The sequence below is a fragment of the Vombatus ursinus genome, unplaced genomic scaffold, assembly GCF_900497805.2.
Source record: "Vombatus ursinus unplaced genomic scaffold, bare-nosed wombat genome assembly UNPS02005459.1, whole genome shotgun sequence".
Classification (NCBI taxonomy): Eukaryota; Metazoa; Chordata; class Mammalia; order Diprotodontia; family Vombatidae; genus Vombatus; species Vombatus ursinus.
The window spans coordinates 1,463,519-1,488,154 of record NW_020945237.1 but is presented as its reverse complement, the minus strand read 5'-3'; the positions used below and the strand labels follow the sequence as shown (position 1 = coordinate 1,488,154).

At 37.7% G+C, this 24,636-nt stretch overlaps 1 protein-coding gene across 1 annotated transcript; it reads right to left on the bottom strand.

The window, feature by feature from the left end:
- Positions 1-188: 188 nt before the first annotated feature.
- Positions 189-23,911, bottom strand: LOC114032595 (EF-hand calcium-binding domain-containing protein 1-like). Its single transcript, XM_027847945.1, has 6 exons — positions 22,916-23,911; positions 13,991-14,146; positions 10,513-10,617; positions 4,923-5,074; positions 1,384-1,488; positions 189-248 (listed from the first exon to the last, which is right to left on the bottom strand). The coding sequence occupies exons 1-6, from the start codon at positions 22,998-23,000 to the stop codon at positions 189-191; spliced, it is 663 nt and encodes a 220-aa protein (XP_027703746.1). The 5' UTR covers positions 23,001-23,911.
- Positions 23,912-24,636: the final 725 nt, after the last annotated feature.

The window sequence follows — 24,636 nt, the reverse complement described above, 5'->3', positions numbered from 1 at the left end:
GACATAAATGTCTTATTTTGGTTTATTTTAAAAATATAGACACTCCATTTTGATTTTCACATTTATTATGCTTCTGCCTTAAAATGACAAACTACTTCATGTATATGAATGTCTAGTATGAGTAATAATTTACTGTTTAAAGCAGCCAGGATCCAATTTTGATTTGTGTTTCCCTGGGGTTCAGCTGTTTACAGTTGAAATTCATTGTTTATGTCTTTGAATACCAGAGTTTCAAATTCAAGACACTTCTGGAAAACAAAATGGGCCATAATTGAATGTGTTAGAATATACAGTGTTGCAATTTAACAAGAGACTCATTGAAATATTAATTTTGCTAAAATTTTAATTTTTCCCACTTTTCCTTGTATCCAGACCTAGTTTAGAGAGAAAACGGCTTGAGCTGTAGTTGGAAAGAAGTTGGTGATGTCTATAGGGAGGACAACCGATGGACTGTTCAAAAGCCATCTTTAAGACAAGCCATCAAGGCATCCAGATTTCTCGCCCTGTCATCCCCACACTCTCTTTAACTTTGAGGTCCTTGTTTTGGACCAGACCTATGATTTCCTCATGTAGGGAGCTCCCCATGAGGCAGTTCCTCTAACAGTGCCAGTCGGCAGACACTAGCTCTGCCATTTAGAGCCCTAAAGAGTAGCCAGGGGCACTACCAGATTAAAAGACTTGGCCACTCATACAGCCACCAAAAGTCAGAGATGTCTAGTCTCTGACTTTGAACCAAGGTCTTTTTTTTTGGTTTGTTTTTTTTGTTTGTTTTTTTAAGGCAATTGGGGTTAAGTGACCTGCCCAGGGTCACACAGCTAGTAAGTGTCAAATGTTTGGTCTGAGGCCAAATTTGAACTCAGGTCCTCCTGACTTTAGGGCTGGTGCTCTCTCCACTGCGCCATCTAGCTGCCCCTGAACCTAGGTCTTAATAGTGCCATGCTTAGTATCCCTTTATACTTGCTTCTCTTGAGTTCTTCTCATCCCCAGCATAATGTCATCTCCCTGAAGGCAGGCACTGCTTTCTTTCTGTTTCTGTATCCCCATTTCCTAGTAGTGTCTTGAACATAGTAGGCACTAACTACTTGTTGAATTGAATATATTCTTCCTATAGTTAAAGGGAATTCTTTGCAAAGAACTGGCAGCTTAATGGAGCCTGTACTCCTCCCACAGGTTAACTCAAGTTCCTTCAGAGCAGATTCTAGGTAGGAGGAATAAAAACCTTATGTCTGCCATATTTAATGCAAAGAACAAGGGGGCTTTATTGGAGGAAGTGGTCTGCTCGGGGTACTCTCTTGGGTCTTTGTGGGTGTGGGCTACTTATTCTAGTTCCCCTCTTCTAGGGTAGGTTTATGGCATGCATTAAGGGGGATGGTTTGTTAGTACCTCAATTTCTGGTAAACATGGGCCAAAGACCTCCAACAAAAGCCAGTCTTTTTTTACAGCTCGTTCAAAGTCTTCATAAGACAGCTTCCCATCGTTATCACAATCCTAGGAAGGAAGATGAGCATTTCTTAGCATATCATCATAATTTAAGTGAGCATTTTATAGCACTTTAAGGTTTACAAAGCCCTTTACAGGTATCTCATTTTATCCTTACAACAACCCTCGGAGATAGGTGCTTTTATTATCCCCATTTTACAGATGAAGAAACTAAAGCAGACAGAGGTTAAGTGATTTGCCCACAGTCACACAGCTAGCAAGTAGATAAGGTCAAATTTGAACTCAGGTCATCCAGGTCCAGCACGCTCCACCATGCCTTCCCATCACTCCCCTTCAGTCTTCAGTGAGTTTGGTACCTGGCTCACAATTCTTTTTCTAGATCTTGCCCTCATACTTGGGAGGACTTTAGCATACGTATTGACTCTCCCTCAAAAACCATAACCATTCATTTCCTCAACCTACTCACCTTCCGTGAGCTGCTCCTTCATCTGACCTCAGCCATACACAAAGATCTCATACTCTTGATATTGTCTTCACCCACAAATGTACCTACCTCCATGTTCAAGAATTCCAAAATCCCTTTATCTGGCCATAATCCGTTGACTTTTCACCTCTCCCTCTGCCTTCCCTATATAATCCTACTCTTCATCCTCACTGGGACCTCCAATCCCTTGACCCTTTAATTCTCTTCCAGGCGATCTCCCCTGCACTGGCCACCTCCTCTTCTCCTCGTCTTGACTCCTTGGTGAACCAATTCAACTCTACCCTCTCCTCTTCTCTTGGATCCCTTGCTCTCTTATAGTTCTGATTACACCCAGCCAAAGTCTCAGCCCTGTATTATTCCACCATCCATCACACACACATGCTGCTAAAATAAGGTGGAGAAAATCATGGAATTGTTCCAACTGGGTCCACTACAAATATATGCTGCATAACCTCAACTAGGCCCTCACTGCTGCTAGGCAATCCTGCTATACCTTCCTTATCATCCGGCTATCCCACTCTTCAAATCTTCTCATCCCTCTTCAAACCCCACCTCCTCCCACTCTCTCAGTTGAGGACCTTGCCTCATCTTTTACAGAACAAATTTAGACCGATCACCACGAGCTCTCTTTTTCCCTCTTTCTCATCTCCTATCACTCAGGTGCTTTCCACCACTCTCTCCTCCTTCCCTTGTCTCACATGATGAAGTGGCCCTACTCCTGACCAAGGCTACTGATCCCATCCCATCACTTCTGTAACAGATTGCCCTTCTTGTAATTTTCAACTTCTCCTGTCTACTGACTCATTTCCTCTTGCCTACAAACATGCCCACGTCCCCTTATCCTCCAGAAACCCTCGTTTGAGCCTTCCACCCTCACTATCATCCCATATTTCTTCTGCCCTTTGTGGCTAAACTTGAAAAGGCCATCTACAACCAGTGCCTCTCACTCTCTTCTTAACTCCTTACAGTCTGGCTTCTGACGTTACCATTCCACTGGAACTGCCCTCTCCAGAGTTACCAGTGGTTTCTTAGTTGCCCAATTCAGTGGCTTCTTCTCCATGCTCATTCTCCTTGACCTCCCTGCAGCCTTTGACACTATGGGTCACTCTCTCCTCCTTGATACTCTCTTCTCACTATGATTTCAGGACACCCGCTCTACTGGTTCTCTTCCTATCTATCTGATCACTCCTCTGTCTCCTCTGCTGGATCCTCCAGATATAACTGTAGAGATCCCTCAGGATTCTATCCTGGGCTCTCTTTTCTTCTCCCTCCCTACTATACTTGGTGTTTCATCTCATCAGTTCCCAGAAGCTCCTTGAGGCCAAAGTGTATCTTTGGGCTCTTTTTGTGTTGCCTAGGCCAAGCACAGTGCCTGGCACGTGGTAGTAGGCACTTAATAAATGTTTATTGGCTAGTAACTTGTGCCACCCAGATGTGTGTGTGTGTGTGTGTGTGTGTGTGTGTGTGTATATATGTATTAAAAATAAGAACTTACATCTAGTTGAGGTATACAAAGTATATCAAATATATATATGTGTGTGTGTGTATACATATATACACACCCATATGTACATATACATATATGTGCATACATGAAAGATGTGTATATTCAGCAGTGTTTAACTATGTAAGAAAAACTACTAACAGTACAACTAATTCAGACTGCTAAAAATGTTTTGTTTTTTTTTTAATCTAGTCTCAGACACTAGCTATATGACCCTGGGCAAGTCACTTAACTTCTGTTTGCCTCAGTTTCCTCAACTGAAAATGGGGATAATAGCAGCACTTACCTCCCAAGGAGGTTGTGAGAATCTCATGATAGGATGTTAATAAAATGCTTAGCACAGTGGCTAGTACATAGAAAGTGCTTAATAAGTACTTTGTTTCCTTCTTTCCTATTAAAAAAAGGACAGGAGGTTGACTGAAATTTGCCTTTGTACTATTTATAAGATTTCACCAAATGGACTGATAAAAGATCACACTATTGTTGGCCACTAAATCATCTCATATTAAAGGGCCAAGTATTTGGGGAGAAGCTACTCCATTATTTATGCAAAGCTGTATGTGCTAAGCACATGGAGAGTTACTAAGGATAGGACATGACCCCTTCCTGAAAAAACTTACATCTAGTTGAGGGACACAAAGTACATCAAATAATTAGCAAAATTGTATAATCAAGCTCTAAATTTTATAGTAAGATCAGGAGTTAGATAAGGGAAAGTACAGTGTGTGCCAGAATTACAAAAGAAGACCTCGTGGATTAAAAAACACTCCAGCTGGTCCTTAAAACATGAGTAGAATCTGACCAGACAACAGCTGTATGACCCTGGGCATGTCTTAAATCTAAATCTTAAATCTAAACCTCTCTTGGCCTCAGTTTCCTCATCTGAAAAATAAAAGGGGTTCCTACTCTTCATTTGATCCTCAACAACCCACCCAGAGAGGCAGATAATATTTCACAGGTACCCGAATTTTATAGATGAGAAAATTGAGGACCAGGTTATTTCCATTTTACAGATGAGAAAGGTTAAGAAAGATTAACTTTGCCAATGGCCCCACAGCTAGCAAGTGTCACAGGGAGGATGCAGACCCAGGCTATTCCTGACACCTAGTCCAGCACTCTTTCAACGCTATGCTGCCCCCTCCAATGCCCATTTATCAAGATTAATTTAGCAGTAGGGGTGTGGAAGAATTGGAGGGGAGGTGTCAAGGGAAACCAGATAAGAGACTTGTAATAATCCAGGCACAGGCCCTGGACTAGAAACTAGACTTTGTCCCAAAAAATGACATTTTAGGAAAGACTGAGTGAAAGAAAGAATGAATCAAACAAAGCTGCCTTTGTTTGATAATGAATCGCACCATCTAATCCCCTAAACTTCTATTTTATCTGTTGCTTACGGTGGAAAAACAAGTCAATGTTTAGATTTGTTTTCTTCCTAACTGCCATCCTCCACCCTCTGTTCAGAAGACTAATTGCCATTTTTTTTTGTGTACTCACCATTTTCTTCAGTGTTATTTCTACTAACTCTCTTACTCCTTCATCCGGATCTTCTTCAACTGAATGTTTGAGGAGACTGGTCTTCAGCATGTCAAACATTTCATCTTGGGAAATGTATCCATCCCCATTCAAGTAATAAACTCGGTAACAGTCTTTTTAAAGCATAAGGAAAAGCATTGCTTTTAGATGAACAATTAACATTGTTTCATTTCCTCCTTAACTCTCACAATGCATCGTAGCATCACTATTATATTCTATAAAATATAGGAGGCAAAGTAGCCCAATGGAAAGAGCGCTGACCTTGGCATCATAGGACCTAAGCTGGTCCTCAACTGTATTCAGTGTTGGACTGGATGACCTCTAAAACTCCTTCCCGCTCTCCCTCTATGGCTTGGTACTATTTGCAAATGGAATATAGCAGCACCTTTAAAACACATTCTCAACAATTAAGTAGGACTTATACTAGGAACCCAAGGATTATTCAACATTGGCGAAACAACAAGCATTTCAGAAAAATTTGCAAATCATGGGATCATGTCAGTAAATGTAGAAAAAGCTATCGATAAGATGACATCCATTCATGATTGAAAATAAAACTAAGAAGAATAGGTAGAAACAGATTTTCCCCTCCTTACACACGAAAAAGTATTTACTTGAAAACTAATGGAAAACATTAAGAAGCTGGGCATGCTTATACATACCAGTGATCTTTGCTAAGGGGGAGTTTGAGCAGCTCTTGAGCTCTGGAGTTCCAAGCTGCAGTGGGCTATGCCAATCAGGTGTCTGCACTAAGTACATCATCAGTGTGATGAGCTTTTGTGTGTGACTGTGGGAGGGGAGGGGAACCAGGTTGCCTAAAGAGGAGTGAACCAACCCAGGTAGGAAACAGCAACTCCAAGCTCCCATGATAATCAGATTGAGACTGGGTCTATTGGTAGTTCCCAAACTTCCAGATTGGGCAAGATAAGGAGACCCAGCATTTAAAACAAAAATAAAACATTAAGCACATTACCACTTTAAACAGATACAAAATAAAGCTGCACACTCTTCCTACTTTTTTTGACAGAAGAAATGTGAAAAATCACAGTAAGATTGGAAAAAAACTAGAAAATGAAGTGGTAGAAACATTATTATTTGCAGATGTCATGATTGTTTTCCTAGAAAATGCACACATCTCAGGAAAAGAAGAGAATTTATCAAGGTTGCAGGATATAAGAGAAATCCATTAAAATTATCTGCATTCTTGGCAGAACCAAGATGGCAGAGAAAAGGTAGGGACTTGCCAGAGTTCTTCCAAATTCCCCTTCAGAAAACTTTAAATAATGTCTTAAAGTGAATTCTGGAACAGCAGAACCCACAAAAGGATGGGTGGAAACAATTTTCCAGCTCGAGACAACTTAGAAGGTTGGCAGGAAAAGTCCATTGCACCAGGTGAGAGTAGAGCACGGTCAGCAGTCAGCGCAGTTCAGCTGTCCAAAGCAGGCAATGGCCCTGTAAGACAGTAGCAGATCTTGGGGGCAATTGAATCGGCGGCAGCAAATTCTGGAGCTCTCAGGCTACGGATGGCAAGGGGGCAAGACAACTGGTCAGAAGGAGATTTATAGGGGTCTCTTTGCTGGCATTGGACGCAGAACTCTATTGCATTGCCCATATGTGGATACGGGTTGCCATCCTGGATCAAAGTCTCAGAGTGAGGAAGAACACTAGCACCCCAGAGCTTGGGGCCAGAGGGGAATGGTGACCTTGGTTACAGTTCCAGGGTGGAAAAGAATGCTTGTGGTTGCTCACAGAACAGAGCACAGGCCAGGAGAGTAGTAAACACACCTCTCCTTAGACCATACCACTTTGGAAGGACTGAAAACTTATAGACTCCCAGAACTAGTTCTGAGGGCAGCAGTATGAAAAACCTAAAGCCTGGGACAGGGCCCCCTGCACCCTGGGAGCAAAGCCCAACTTTAACATAAAATTAAAAGTTAAGAAATAGGATGAGAAAAGGAGCAAACAACAACATCAAAAAAGAACCTGACCACAGAAAGTTAGTATAGCGATAGGGAAGCTCAAAACACAAACTCAGAAGAAGACCACAAAGTCAAAATACCTACATCTAAAGCCTCAAAGAAAAATATGATTGGTCTTAGGCCTGAAAAGAATTGCAGGAAGAGTTCAAAAAGGATTTTAAAAAAATAATAGAGATAGATGAAAAAATGAGAAAAGAAATGAGAATGATGTAGGCAGATCATGAAAAAATAGTCAACAGCTTGGTAGAGGAGGCACCAAAAAAAAAACACTAAAGAAAATAACACCTTAAAAAACAGAATAGGCCAAACGGCAAAAAAGGCACAAAAATACACTGGTGAGAAGAACCCCTTAAAAAGCAGAATTGGCCAAATGGAAAAGGAAGTACAAAAGCTTACTATAGAAAATAATTCCTTAAAAATAGAATTGGGCAAGTGGAAGCTAATGAGTCCATGAGACACTAAGAAATAATAAAACAAAATAAAAAGAAAAAAAAGAAGAAAATGTGAAATATCTCATTGGAAAAACAACTGACCTGGAAAATAGATTAAAGTGAGATAATTTAAGAATTATTGGACTACCTAAAAGCCACGATCAGAAAAAGAGCTTTAGACAACATATTTCGAGAAATTATCAAGGAAAACTGCCCTGATATTCTAAAACCAGAGGGTAAAATAGAAACTGAAAGAATCCATTGATCTACTCCTGAGATCCCAAAATGAAAACTCCCAGGAATATGATAGCCAAATTCCAGAGCTCCCAGGTCAAGGAGAAAATATTGCAAGAAGCCAGAAAGAATTCAAATATCATGGAGTCACAGTCAGGATAACAGTTTTACTGTTTATTATTTAGCAGTTTCTACATTAAAGGATCAAAGGGCTTGGAATATGATATTCTAGAGTGTGAAGGAGCTAGGATTACAACCAAGAATCACTTACCCAGCAAAACTGGGGGAAAAAAAGAACATTGAGCAAAATAGAGGACTTTCAAGTATTCCTGATGAAAAGAGAAGAGTTGAATAAAAAATGACTTTCAAATACAAGATTCAAGAGAAGTATAAAGGTAAACAGGAAAGAGAAATCATAAGGGATTCAATAAGATTAAACTGTTTACATTCCTCATGAGAAGATTATACTTGAAATTCCTAAGAACTTTTTCATTATTAGAGCAATTAAAAGGAGTATAGATTGAAAGAAAGCATGGGTATGAGTTGAATAAGATGGGATGACATCTAAAAAAAATAAAACTAAGAGATAGAATGAGAAAGAAGATTGCATTAGGAGGGAAGAGGTAGAATGGGGTAAATTATTTCACATAAAAGAGCTTTATGGTGGAGAGGAAAATGGTGAGGGGGGTGGACAATGCTTGAAACTCACTCTCATCATATTGGTTTAAAGAGAGAATAACATATATACTCAGTTGGGTACAGAAATCTATTTTACCCTACGGGAAAATAGGAGGGGAAGGGGATAAGACAAGGGGGAGGGGCTGATAGAAAGGAGGGTGGATTGGGGGAGGTGGCAGTCAGAAGCAAAACACTTCTGAGGATGAACAGGATGAAAGGAGAGAGAGAGAGTAGGATAAACAGGGGGAAAATAGGATAGAGGATAATACACAGTAATTATAAGTACGAAAAAAATGTGTAGCAAGTTTCTCTGATAAAGGCCTCATTTCTCAAATGCATAGAAAACAGAGTCAAATTTATAAAAATAAGAGCCATTCACCAATTGATAAATGGTCAGAACATTTAACAGGCAGTTTTCAGATGAAGTAATCAAAGTTATCTATAGTTATATGAAAAAATGCTCGAAATCACTATTGATTAGAGAATTACAAATTAAAACAACTCTGAGGTACTACCTCATACCCATCAGTTTGTCTAACATGACAGAAAAGGAAAATGACAAATGCTGGGGGGGGATGTGGGAAAATTGAGACATTAATGCATTGTTGGTGAAATTCTGAACTGATTCAACCATTCTGGAGAGCAATTTGGAACTATACCTAAGTTGTGGCATATGATTGTGATGGAATACTATTGTATTATAAGAAATGATGAGCAGAATGCTCTCAGATATACCTGGACTTACATGAACTGAAGCAAAGTGAATTGAGCAGAACCAGAACAGTGGACACGGTAACAGCAATACGTACAATGATCAACTGTGAATGACTTAGTTCTTCTCAACAATACAATTATCCAAGACAATTCCAAAGGACTTATGATGAAAAATGCTATCCATCTCCAGAGAAAGAACTGATGGAGTCTGAATGAAGATTTAAGCATACTTTTTTTTTTACTTTATTTTTCTTATCTTTTTTTGTCTCTTTTCTTTTATAACACCATTAATATGGAAATGTTTTGCATGATTGCACATGTATAACCTATATCAAATTTCTTTCCTTCTCAATGAGGGGGGAGGGAAGAGAGGAAGGGAGAGAATTTGTAACTCAAAATTTTAAAAAATGATTGTTAACAAATGTTTTTACATGTAGTTGGGAAAAGCGAAATATTAAATATATTGAAAATTATTTGCATTCTTACAGGATGATAATAAAGATCAAGAAAATATTGAACATGACAAAAGAAATTTATTTTAAAAAATAATATTTGCAAATGTAGCTAGACATATGATCTTTATAAAGATAACACTAAAATTTCATTAAAAATAAACAGGAGGTTTAAATAACTGAAGAAAATTCAATGTCTGCAGAAGTCAAATCAATATGTGAAAACGTGAAAAATACCAATAATTCCTACATTTACTATTAATTTAATGCATCACAATGGGCTTCATTATTGTTGTTGTTGTTTTGTCATTTTCAGTTGTGTCCAACTCTTCATGGTTCCATTTGGGGGTTTCTTGGCAAAGATACTGAAGTAGTTTGCCATTTCCTTCTTCAGCTCATTTTACAGAGGAAAAAACTGAGGCAAATTGGGTTAAGTGACTTGTCCAGGTTAAGTGTCTGAGGTCAGATTTGAACTCAGGAAGATGAGTCTTTCTGATTTCAAGCCTGGTACTCTATTCAGTGAGCCACCTAGTTACCCACAGGTCTTCATTACAGAACTAAATAAAATCATAATGAAACCCAGATATGGAAAAATTGGCAAAAATAGCAATGGCACATTTTGATGAGGGGGAGCTGGTAAGAGTATACCAGCCTTCACAGCTTTTAAAGCATTATTAAATAATTGTTAAAACTATGAAATCTTAGGCAAAAACAAACAAACCTAGATCAGTGGAACAAAATATAAATGTCAGAAATAGAAAAAAATGTGTACAAAAGATGACTTTTACAGAAAAGGTTAAGTGTTACTCTTGGACAAATGGTTAAAATTCTGGAAGCAGTGAGCTGGGTAAGGGAATTATTTTACGGGGTCAGGTTGTTTATTTTGTTTTTGAAATCACACCATGTCTGCAGCATTTCTACAGCCAGCCCAGGTGAGGCACTAAAACCATTTAATTGGTTAAAGATTTAGAGAATGCTGATATACCAGCTTTTAAAGCACTGAAGGATGAAATCAAGACTAGTTATGATTGCCTAAAATCATACCCATGCCAGAAATTCTTACATTTTACTTTTTCTTCAAAGGTTCCTCGGAGAAATATGGATAATCCTTCGACCCACTCAGTTGTACTAATGTGATTATCGTTGTCTTTGTCAAAAGCACCAAATACTGAAATGTAAAGAAGGTATAGGCTTATAGGTACTGCAATTTAAAGACAAATTCTAATTCTTTCTTATTCTTGTTATAATTCCATGGTACCCATAGTAGATCAAGAGTTTTTTACTCGGGGTCTATGTATTAAATATTTTGATAGCTGTATTTCACTATAATTGGCTTCCTTTTTAATTCTATATATTTTATGTATTTAAAAACATTATTCTGAGCAAGGTTCATGGTCTTCAGCAGACTGCCAAAGAGGTCTATTATCCCCCCAAACCATTAAGAACTCCTGCTTTACATGGACAGAAGTAAAATAATTTCTACCACATATTAAACAAAAGTTTAGGTAATTTCTCTCCTGAGAAAACCCTAAAGTTTTAGTGTTTTTAAAAAAAGAAGCATTACATTATATTAAATGACAAAGTAGATTATTTGGATTATTGGATTATTTTATAAAGAAGAATTTACAACAGGAATCCTAGTCTTAGTGCTACTCAATATGTTGTCAATATTTTTTTTATAATGAAATAAAGCAGGCAGCGTTTCTCAGAGTCATCTATTAAAATTAAATTATAAACTTGAAAGCCATCCACAAAAAAAGCAATCACACAAAATAAGGGATAAAATCTTACATAAGATTTTAGTATGTAACAGAGCTAAGAACAAATGAATTGATATGCTCCAGACAGGCCAAGAAAATGCTTTTATTCTGTGCCCCCTTGGCATACTGTACTCATGCAGGAAAGAATGTCTTAATATGAGAGTACATTGGACCTCGAGTCAGAAGAGACTCAGAGCCAAACCCTTGGTCCAACATTTGCAATGAGAGGAAGAGAAGGGACTAAACATTTCTTTTTTTTTTTTTTTTGGTGAGGTAATCGGGGTTAAGTGACTTGTCCAGGGTCACACAGCTAGTAAGTATCAAGTATCTGAGGCCAGATTTGAACTCAGCTCCTCCAAGACTCCAAGGAGCTCTATCCACTGTGCCACCTAGCTGCCCCTGGGACTAAACATTTCTACAGTCTTTAATATGCCAGGCATGGCACTGAGTGCTCTTTTTTTAAAAAAAATATTATTTCATTTGATCTTCACAAAAACCCTGGGAGGGAGGTGCTATTATTATTCTCATTTTACAGATGAGGAAACTGAGGAAAATAGGGGTTCAATGACTTGCCAAGGTCACACAGCTAATGGGTGTTTGAGGTCAGATCTGAACTCAGTTGTTTCTGACTCCGAGTCCTGCACTCTATCCATTGCTACCACTTACCTCTAAATGAGCAAAATTCTTTCCCTATTCATCTCATGGGGTCAAAATTACAAAACTCTTTGTAAACTTTAAAGTACTACAGACATGTGAGGTGGTATTAATTTGAGATACATTTTCCTAGTGAATGGTTTTTTAAAATCATTTTTAAGGGCTAAATGTTGAAATAGTGTCAGTGATGGTAAAGGTTAGGCTTGCCCACAGGTGCAGGAGAGCTGAAAGCTCTCATGGGGGCCATTGGAAACACATGGCCTTGGAGACTAGAGGGAATGGAGCGGAAGGAGTAGAGCCCCCTCTCCTTGGAATTAATGACCTTGCCACTTGGCACCAAGTAGTGAGTTTTTTGTCTGACACAGGAGGGAGGACTGGTCATTTTGACCAAACAGAAGAGAAAATTCAGAAGAAATACATGAGGGCCAATATACATTTGGAGCCAAGCGACATAGCGCAATTTAAAATCTTGGCTTTGAGCTACTCAACATAGGTGGTTTTTGGAAGTGAAAGAGATGCTTAGGCTGTAAGTCAGGTGTGCTGAAACCAGGGACTAAAAATCTAAGTGTACTCATGGTAGTGACAGGAGCTGAGCATTCCGAAGAGAACATCCAGTCTTTGTCAAGAAACAGCTAGGAATGAAACAGGCAAACTGATCAAAGCTATCATGATCAATGAAGCTGACAGATTTATAAAGAAAACCTTTGGGGGTTGTAAATTGTATGTGTGTATATGGAGGGAAGGAGAGAGAAAGAGAAAAAGAGACAGAGACAGAGACAGACAGAGAGGGAGGCAAGGAGGAAAGGGAAGCGGAGGGGAGGGGAGAGGAGAGGGAAAGCATTAGGAATTGAATTCATTAGAAGAAGGTAGGGTAGGACTCTATACCATGTTTTAAATACATACGCATGTATATTTTAAGTATATAAAACTTTAGCTTTTAAATACACACACACACGCATACACATATAACATATATTTGAAACATGGTATAGACCTATCTAGATTTTTCTAATGCATTCAACTCCTAATGCAATATATTTACATTATATGTATACACACACACACATGAATACATATGTATACAACATCTACATCACAAAGGTTTTCTTTAAGTATATATGCATGTGTGTATATACATATATATGCACATACTTAAAACATGGCATAGTCCTTCCTACATTCTTGGGAAATGAAAGACAACGAGGAATGTCATAACAATAATAATGTGACTGACTTTATGTGAGCCAGGCATCTAGAGACCTTAGAGTCTGTCAGCCTTGATTGACTCTTTCCTCCTTCCTGCCAGAATGCCAACCTTGCCCAAGTTCTCCATTGTTTCTGACCAAGTGATTGTCAAGCTCTCGAGGACCAGTTTCTGGAAAATTTTCAGTAAATTTCAGTTGTTTTTTGTTTTTAAGAAGAATCATTACCCAGTATGGCTAAAATGTTTGCCCTCTTCAACTCCACTTCATATAATTCTTGGGTTTCCTCAAGATTCAGCTCAAATGCCACTTTCTATAGGAGACCTTTTCCAGTCCCCCTGCTAGCTTCTGACACCTTCCCCTCCAAAGTTACCGTCTATCCACTGTGTATACATCTTTGTTATAGCTCTTTATTTACTTCTTGTCTCCTCTATTAAAGTGTAAATTCCTTGAGGGCAGGGGCTGTTTTTATTTTTCTTTATATCCCAAGTGTCTGGCACAAAAATCAGTACTTAAATGGTTATTGATTATTAAAAATGAGAAGGGAAAAAACAACCCATAACTACATAAATTTTTCACTTGATTATTTGAAAAAAATATATTTAGTGCCAGCAATAGTAAATACCTTCAGGACTAAATGTTATATTCACCATAATTTTTTTTATTTTTTATTTTTTTTTCACCATAATGTTTTTGAAGGAAAAAAAAATTTAAGTAAATTTCCTAAGAAAACTATTCTAAAGGAATCTTCTATAAAATGGACCAAAAGGGAGCTTTTATTAAACTTTCATAGGATAGGAAACTGATCACTGATTGTTCTATAAAAGGCAGTTTCATCTAAAATACTCTTGTATCATTTGGGCTGCCAGGAAAATTTAATCATCGTTGATGAAAACTGGCACTTACAATTGCTATGGCCTCTTACCCCTGTTCATAAGCAAGTCATCGGTCATTCCAAATACACTATGTAGGATGTTTCTAAATTCAATGCGATCCAGGCCTTCTTGGATACCTTGTTCATTTCCCTTTTCCATAAATGAGTAAAAAAGTTTCACAAGACATTCCATTTCATTTTGGTTGACTGTGAAATTAAAAAGGAAAATTAATAAAATTTTAATTTAATGTAATATGAAGGACAGTGGGTAAAGAGCTGGGGAGAGGTGTATCCTAATGTTTTTTTTTTTTTTTTCTGCTGCTATTTTGGCGAACAGGTCATTTAATCTCTCAGACCCTTATTTTATTTTCATTTATAAAATAAAGGAATCAGGCTAAATGATCCTTCATCTTTTCTAATTCAACATTCTAATTACTGAGTTCTAAATTCAGTTCAGTTCAGTAAGGATACATAGCAGAGTAATATCTAGGAATTTTTGTGCTTTGGGCAAGTATGATAAACTGCAATGGTGAACAATCCCCTTATAAGAAGGAGAGCTGGCATTTAGATAGCATTTTAAGGTTTGCAAAGTACTTTACAAATATTATTTCATTTGATCCTCACAACAACCCTGAAAGGTAGGGGTTATTTTCATCCCCATTTTACAACTGAAGAAACTGAGGCAGACCAAGGTTAAGTTACTTGCTCAGTTACACAGCAAGTAAGTACCTGAAACTGCATTTGAACTCAAGTCTTGCCAACTCCAGATCTCAAACTCTATCCACTGTGCCCGATAGCTGCTGCCTTATGAGAGGAATGTTGGAATAGGGAATGGCACAGCCTACCATTTTGTAACTTTGCATTTTAACTATTTTGCTTGCCTAAATGCTAAATTCTGGTGTTCTCTTTTGCTGAAGGATTACAAATACTTTTAGCACTCTCTAAATTCCAATCTCTGGGGGAAAAATCCCTATTCTTCCCACTCTATTGCCACTCTGGTGTCTGGTAGGGGACTGTGGAGATTATGTGTGTACATATCTATATCTATATATGTATATATAGATATACATATGTATACACACACATATATACATATATTTATACATACATACATACATGCATATACATATATATGCACACACACACCATGGTCCTTTCCTTTGTAAACTTACATAATCTTGGAGTTAGCAAGGGAGATAAGACTTAATAACTATCTGTAGAGGCCATGAGATGGTATATAATTTGCTGTAATTAAGTTATTCTTTATTGATGCCTTTTGTTTTTGTATCACATTCCTTTCTGATTATATACTTTCCACCTCCTACCCTGAGAGCCTTTTCTTTAAAAAAAATTTTTTTTAATTTTCTTTTTTTAAAAAAAAGAAAAAGAAACTCAAAGTTTGGCAGAATCAACCAACATTTCTATTGCATCTGGTAGAACATGGAACATGGAACTCAGAGGCTCTCATCTCCCCAAAGAAAGGAGAGGGGTATATATTTTTTAAACTCTTCCCTGAGCCCAGTCTTGGTCATTTTAACTATTTATTTGGTTTGTTTTACTATTCTTTCCATTTACACCCCTGTAGTCACTGGGTATACTGTTTTCCTGATTCTACTTAATTTGTTCTATATCAGTTCATATAAGTCAAATTATATTTCTCTAAATCTTCATATTTATCATTTCTTACAACACTATAATAATTGGATTACATTCAAGTACCAGTTGGTTTTTTTTTGGCCAATCCCCAAGGCATTTACTTTACTACAATTCTTTACTAACACACATACACACACACACACCTTTACAACCAATATATTGGGGACCTTTCTTTTAATTTCTTAGTAAGCATTTGCTTAGCAGTAGGATCTCTGGGTGAAGGGGTCATTTTGAAAAAATGATAATTCCAAATTGCTTTCCAAAATGACTGGATCAATTAATTCATGGTTCTACCAACAGTATATTAGTATGTCTATCTTTTCATAACTCCTCCAATATTGACTATTTCCATCTTTTCTCATCTTTGCCAATTTGCTGGGTATGTGGTAGAATCACAGAGTTGTTTTAATTATCATTTCTTATTACTAGTGATTTGGTATGGTCATATGGTCATTAATAGTTGCAATTACTTTAAGAATGGTTTGTTTATACCTTTTAACCACTTAACCATTGGGTAATGGCTTTTGGATATATACGTATCTTAGCTCTTGGTTTTTATATATATATATATATATCTATATATAAATATGTATACACATACACATATACATACACACATATATATGCACATAAATATTTGCTAATTCTTTGTTTTTATGAAATATCAAGAAATATTTGGTGTGACAATTTCTTCCCAATTAAGTTTCTCTCCTTATCCTAGATATATTAATTTTGTGCATGGAAACCCTTCTAAATTTCATCTCATCAAAATAATCTATTTCACCTTTAGTGTTTCCATTATCCAATATTTGGTTAAGAATTATCCACCATCATCTCTTCTAACTTTTTTAATTGTGTGATTTTTAATATTTAGGTTGCAAATCCATTTTGAGCTTGTTATGGCATGTAGTATAAAATGTTAGTTTACATCTAATGGCTGCCCGTTTTCCCAGCGGTTCTCATCAAATATGGAGAGATCTTGCTTTTTAGAACCTGACCCCTTTCTACCTTACACATTACTGTCCCTCTACATTCATTTCATGATCTAGCTCTCCCAGCCTTCTTCCTGTTTCTTACACAGGACAGTCTATGTCCTAACTCTTTATCTTTGCCCTGGCTGTCCCACGTTCCTCAATACTTTCCCTCTTTACCTCCACCTGTTTCCCTGGTTTCCTTCAAGATTCAGCTTAACCTATACCCAAAACACATCAAAGAAAGAGGAAAAGGACCCATTTGTACAGAAATATTTATAGTAGCACTTTTTGTAGTAGACTCAAACTGGAAACTAAGGGGGTCCATCTATTGGGGAATGGTTCAACAAACAGTGATATGTGCAACTGTTGTGAAATATTATTCTATAAGAAATGACAACATGGACAGTTTTAAAGGAGACTGGGAAGATTTTTATAATTTTATATAGTGAAGTGAACAAATCTAGGAGAGCAATTTACATAGTGACAAGATTACAGAGAAAAAGCAGCTTTCCTTTGAAAGGCATTAGAATTTTGATCAATGCAATTATAAAGGGGGGAATGGGGTGCTATGTGCCTTTATTTTGCCCATATAGATGATACGTATCCACATGGGTATGCCTAGATGTGGCTCGAAGGGAGGCAAGAATACATATTTCTAGAGTCTCCTCTCCCCATCCTTCTCCAAAGGATATTTTGGTTCCTGCTAGGAGAAGAAACAAGAATTAGAGCCAGAGGCTGACCACTCTGGTCTCCTCAGAAAGAAGGGGGTACCAGGCTAGAATTATATCTATTTGCTTGCTTAAATATTTAGTGTAGGGACAATAATTTTTAGATTTATGCCACACTTGTGGTTGCTATCCCTTAATGGGGAAGATGTGCCCCAAGTTAAATATTCAAGGTTTAACTCTCTCTTTACCAAATGCCAGTTCTACAACGAACACACATAGCAAATAAACTTATTTATCCAAGTAGATGGCAAAATTGGTATCAGAGAAAGTATGCATATGAGAATATAAAACCAGAAAATAATGAATGAATGAGGATGCCCATTGAGAGTGAAATAACTCAGCTCAACTGAGTCTCAGATCTCACCCAAGTCTCTAGTGTAGTAGGCTGGGAATATGTTGGCTTCTTTCCAGAGTCTTTCTCTTCCTTCAGAGACATGAAGAGGGTTGGGAACTCTGTGTATTGTCTACTGAGGCTGAAGGCCAGACCAGGATCTCTCTTCTTTCTTTTCTTTTTTTTTAAAAATTAAATCGATTTATTTATTTTTAGGTTTCAACATTCACTTCTATAAGTTTTTGAGTTCTAAATATTTCCCCTCCCCAAGACAGCATGCAGTCTGATATAGTATATATGTGTGCAACCATATTAAATATATTTCCACATTAGTCATGTTGTGAAAGAAGAATCAGAACAAAAAGGAAAAACCATGAGAAAGAAAAAACAAAAAAAGAGCAAGAAGTCTGCTTTGATCTGCATTCAGACTCCATAGTTATTTCTCTGGATGTGGAGAGCATTTTCCATCATGGATCTCTCTTCTTTCAAGCTCTTACCAACTCCACCCCTCACGCAGGAGTGGAACACTGAATAATCAATCTTCACCAATGAGGAGATTGGCTTTGAGCCACCCATTATACAGTGATAAATGAGTCCAGTAGACCAAAGATGAATTATGCCAACTGTGTCCTTCCAGAGATGTAATGGACTTAAAATGCAGAGAGAGGGTGGTTCATATTTGGACATGGATAATATGGGAATCTGTTTTGCTGAACTGTTCATGTTTATTGTGAGGGTTTTGATTTTTTTTTTTGTCTACTGAGAGAACAGTGGTAGGAAGAAATCATAAACATGTTGAAATAAATTAAAAAACATGCATGCACAAGCAAGAGCGCTACACACACACAAGACCTAACTTCCATCTTCTGTAGGAAGCCTTTCCTGGTGCTCTCAGCTGCTATAGCTTCCCCCTTTAAGGTTATTTTCTATCTACTCTTTATGTAATTTGCACACGCCTATTTATTTACGTGTTGTCTCCCCCCTAAGAACATAAGTCAAGGCAAGGATCTTTTTTTTCTTGCCTTTTTTTAATATCCCCATTGCTTAACACAATACCTGGCCAACAGTAATCACTTAATAAGTGATTGTTGATTGTTTCATTGATTATCAGACTCTACTCTAATGGGGAGACGGTCAAAGATAGCCTAGTCCAGAGAGTATGCACTGTTGTCCGCTGCCTACTCATGTGTATGTGTGGGGAGGTGAGTCTCCTTCTCCATCACAGAAATCTGTAATGATATAGAATGGAGGGGACCCTGCCCCCATTCAAAGCATGTATAGGTGGGATTATTTTGTCTGCTTACCAAGTGGTGAATAAAAGCCTTTTAATTGATTGCTGAATTGTACATACAAAAGGCCCTGACAGGTTGAATTGATCTGGCTTGCCTATGGGCAACTGAGGTACTCTAAGCCTGTGGGTGTGGAGAGATGTATAAGCAGTGGCCTATTCAACCTACACAGACAGCCATGTGGCCCAGAACACACGGCAATTCAGTTGCTTTACCTTTGTATTTGTTCTTTCTCCTCTTAAATGAATGAGTATGGGAAACGGTTGCAACTCTGTGAGCAACCAAAGTTCAGACGAACCACCAGAGGTCCAGGAAATAGAATCTACAACAGAGTTTGTTGGCAGCCAAGCCCAGTGAGCTACTACAGCTCTGAAGTGTGAATCTAGATGTACACAAATATTTAGCAGCTTTTTTCACAGAAGCCAAAAAAATGGCAACTAAGGGGCTGTCCTGTTGAAGAATGGTTAAATAAATTAAGGCACATCCATGTAATAGAAAATTATTGTGCACTACGAAATTATGAAATGAGCACTTTGAGAGGGAACTGGGAAAATCATTATGAACAGTAAGACCTATAAGAAGAATTTAAACAATGACAATATTATAGAAAAAACAGCTTTCAAATACTTTAGAACTCTGGTCAATGCAATAATAACCCAAGAGTCTAGAGGACTGAACATGAATCCTGCCACTCACTCACCTCTTGCCAGACAGGTGATAAACCTAAAATGCAGAGGTACATACATTTTGGGGCATGACGAAATAATCTGTTTTGCTAGACTACGCATGTTTATGATGTTTTTTTTTTTCTTAACGGGGGGCAGTGGGAAGGGCAGACAAATGCATGTAAAAACAATTTAAAATAAATACAATAAAAATGTGAAATTGGAGGGGCAAATGTTTATAGCAGATTACTTTAAATTTGAGCCCACTTCCTCTAGGGACCTAGGGGGCAGAGGTTTGTTTATTTAGCATTATTATACTTTTGTCAAAAACTTTTTCTGCATATATTGATATAATCATGTAGTTTGGAGTATTTTTTTTCAAACAAATGTTTTTTTTTTTTTCCTAGTGTTTAACCATCTTCGCATCCCTGGTATAACTCTAGCTTGGTTATGGTAAAAATCTTTTTGATATATTGCTGTAATATTATTGAAAGGATTTTAGTTTTTACATTAATATTGGTTAGTGAATTGGTCTAGTTACTTCTTTTTGTTTCCTTTATCTTTCCCTAGTATAGGTACCAGAACTATATTTGCCCTATATAATAAGTAGTGTTTTCTTTTTCAAGTTTTATATATGTAATATATAATCTGTATCTATTAATTACATACATTAAATAAATGTATGTGAAACAAAACTCATCATCCTTGATTTCATTCAATCAACTTACATTTAAATTCCATTTCATCCTGACTTTTCCAGATCACAGTGATTTCTCCCTGATCCAAACATCTATAGCATTTCTGGTTTAGAGCACACGTTTTAGCAATTAATTACATACCATAAGAATCAAAAGATACAAACCCAAATCAAAACTTAATGACATTTTGACTGAGTGGGTTAAAATAAATTTAAAAAATTAATAACTGAGACAAAATGAGGAAATGACATACCAAAATTTCTGGGATATAACCAGGGGTGTGTTGGCAAATGTATAAAAACCAGCTCTCCAAAAATTGTGACACGATTTGGATAGAATTCCTATCTATATTCATAAGGACCAGTTTTCTTAGGTATTCTCTTTATGGCTTGTTCAACTTCGTTTTCTAAAATTGAATTGTTTATAATTTCTATTTCATGTTCAGCTAATTTGAGTATTTTAAATATTTGTAGGTAATCTCATGTTTCTTTAAATTCTGAGTTTTACTAGCAGATAGAATTTGGCAAGTTCTGGTAATTCATTTCTTCTGTTTTTATTTGACCTGATTAATTTTTCACTTTAGCAATTTTATTTTCCTACCTCTTTTTCATCAGGTTAGCTTTTAAAAGAATATGAATGCTTTCTTTTCAAAGAACCAGCTTTTAGTTCTGCTTATCACTGTTTATAGTCCTTTTCATTTATTCCTCCTCTAATTTCCAATGTCTTTTGTGCTTATCTAAGATTTATTTTCCAGTTCTTAATATTGAGTTAATCTTGTTTTCTATTTTATTAATTTATCTTTTCAGAGATATATTTTTGCTTCTGAATGCTTTAGCTCTGTCCAGGTATGTGCTGGAGCCAGCTCAAACTCACTTGAGAGAGCTGATCATTAAATTTTCAACGTGAGCAATCATAACTTGGACCTTGGCAAATGCTACAAATCAGGGCTTAATTTATGGGCTTATTTATTTATGTCTACCCAAGCCTTATGACAATGATGGAGAAGATATTCATAAGGCAGATTAAACTTTAAATTGTGATAATTTTTGGAGAACTAGTTGTTACACCTTGGCCGGCATACCTCGTGGCTGTATCCCAGAAATTTGGTATGTCATCTCATCATTTTCTCTCATTATTAAATTTTATGATTCTTTGACCCACTTATCATTCAAAATGTCACTATTAAGTTCTGATTTAGGTTTACAAATCTTTTGTGTTCCTGTACACAGATGGTATATAATTACTCACTAAAATGTGTGCTCTGTACCAGAAATGCTATAGATGTTTTCATCAGGGAGACAACCATGTGAGCTGGAGAAGTTGCGAAGGCTTTTTAAAGATGAAATGACAAAATGGAACTTTAAATGGTAAGGTGATTAAGAGAAGTCAATGATGATGTGTTGTTTTAGATATGTTGTTGTGTTTTGATATATAAACTTCTGATATCTTTATTCAAGTTACAGTAAGAATATTTCCACAGAAAATTTCAAAGTCATGAAAATTACATTCATACTTGCATATGAACACACACATATATACATAAACACCATTACATGATGTACTGTGATTAATATATGATTACTTTGATTGAAATCACAGCACAGAGCTATCATGTTCCTTCCAGAATCCAAAGACATCCTGCTTGTTAAAAAAATCCCCAAGCCTTTAAAATGGAAAAAAAAAAAAATAAAGAGAAAGTGGACTTGGTGGGGCCACTTTGTTGGGGCCCATTCTTCCCAAGGATGTAGGTGGTAAAGGGGACAGTGTGATTCACCAAAAAAATCAACTTCAAGCAAAAGCAACTACTCTCTAATCGTTTATTAAGCATTCATTTTGTTAAAGGCACTAGGCTTATCGCTGAAGATTTAAAGACAAAATTCTATTAAGCAACTAAATTCAATGGAGTCATTCCATGCACCCAGTATTTCCTTCTATGGACTGGGAACAACTGCTAATTAATTTTAAAAATGTTGGTGAAAATATTTGTAGGCCAGAGAGAGAACAGTAGACTTGTGAAACTCTCTCCACTGGAAAGGATTCATGGTGAGGGGTGGCGATAAGCCTATAATTTAGTGGGCACTGAGAGGCCAAGTGAATTGCTCATGGCGAGCAGAGCCATCCAGCTAATATAGGCCAGGGTCAGGCCTTGAATCCAGGTTTTCCTGACTCCATCAACTGGGCCACCCTGCCTCCTGAAGCATAAATACTATTATTTTGTTGTTGATTTAATCACAGATCTTTTAAAAATGTATCCATAAGGAGCTAAGAGGATAGTAGAATACTTCTTTTTCAGTACTGTATGCTCCCTACAATGCTCCTCATGAGGCAGTTTGATGTATATGGGAGGGAGCCCGGACCACCTGAATTCATGGAGCTGCCTGAATCATACTTGGCACGTGACTCCTTGTAACTGCTCAGAGCTCCGAACAACTATTTCAGATTCTAAATTGCAGACCTGCAGTGGCAGAGGAAGTTCCCTGTACCAATGAAATAACAGATCCAGGCCATAGACCTCTCTGCCCCTAACAGTGAGTAAAAGCTACTGTCCCATAGAGGCAGATGTCATATTCAGGTTAAGCACGTAGCTTAAGTCACGTTCCAGGTTAATCCAGCTAGATTTCCTGGTAGTACTCACAATGTGTGGCTGCTTTGCTCAGGGCTGTTACCACCTTCTTGAGGTCCCTCAAGTTGATGCCACACCTCAGTCTCTTCAGACTCATGGTCTGAGCCAACAACAAAACCTTGGAGAGCAGGGGGTGCTGAGGCTTTCACAGATGCCCTCTGGGGCACCTATAGACAAGACAGAATGTCGTCACACCAACAACTTGGAAATCAAACAAAGAAGATTCCGAAGGCTGAACTGAAAACACGCCAGGCCTCTGGGGCAGGAGGGGAAGCCAAATCCAAATGGGAAAGCAGGAGTATCCAGTACAACAGCAACGGGTGATGGAATGGGTTCTGGCTTCCAGGGAGCTATTAAGTTCAGGACAGAATCACTACCAAAACCCCATTAGCGCTAGTTTTCCTCACGTGTTTAACAGAGATCACACTGATCATCAGAGAATTATATTCCATGCTGATGAGAGGGAAACATGTTACAATGGTTTGAGTTGTTTCATCGGAGAGATAACAAGGTCACCATGGCTTACTTGGGGACACGGTGGGACAATTTCAGACTTGAAGGTCACCTACAAAGTGCAAAGGGCCCTAGGCCTCAGGCCTCTTTACAACATATCCTACAGTAGGGGTGTGTGTTGTGGGGGGGAATGGGAGTTTTTTTCCTCCTTTTTAACCCACATCAGTATCAGAGGCAGAGCAGCTGAACTCAGTATCAGGATATACAAGTTCCAAGGGCCTGACCCCTCCTAGCTATGTGACTCTGGGGCAGGTACTAAAATGAGAATGTACAGCCTACCTCTCGGTTGTGCTGTAGAAAGCACCCTGCCAACTCTAACATGTTACATCAATCTGAATTATCATATGATCATCAAAAATGCTTCCTACTTATTGGGTCTAACCAGGTAAACACTCTTCCACCAAGCAGTGTCCTCTGTAAATTTCAGTCAAGGAACCAAGCATCTTGCAACCTCTACAAAGCAGAGGCTGCTTTAGCAGAACCTTTTGGGGAAAATAAAATAGTCCTTTTTTTTTAAATTCAAGATTTGATGGGCAGGAAAAATTTGATCTGAATCTGTTATAGCATTATATAGCATTAGTTCTGGACAATGTCAGCATAAATATTCTAGCTGGACCAGACATTTTGTCCTTGTTTTTACTGGAGTAACTCTCTGATAAGCCACTGTCCAGAGGAGGGCAAACAGGCTGGGCCCAAGTCCTAGCCTGGAGATCTGGGGAGACACAGTAATGGTCCTTAAGCCTTTGTACAAAAAGGGATGAATTTCTGCTTGACCTTGGGGAGGGGCAGAACTGGGGGAAATAGTTATTAGTTGCATATTAAGGCTCAAAATAAAAAATTTCCTAAGTTATAGTCATTCAGAGGTGGAATGAGCCACGCCGAGAGGGTGAGGTTCACACTTCTATGCAAGTCTCCTTCATTTCAGGCAAAGGTGAGATGACTTTTGTCATCTGCCAACTACCTTGTAGAGGATAGATACTAGTTCATGCATGGGTTGCACTGGACAGCCTCTGAGGTCCCTTTCAACTAGGATTCTGACACCACGTGAGGAAAGCTGGTTGAAATTCTGTTGAATTCCTATCTACTGTGAAACACCGAAAGGACTAATGGAGAATTTATGTTTAAAATCTGCAAAGTGCTCTGAACTTTTATCTCATTGGCCACTCACAACAACCTGGGGAGGTAGGTACTATTATTATTTGTTTTGCAGATGAGGAAAC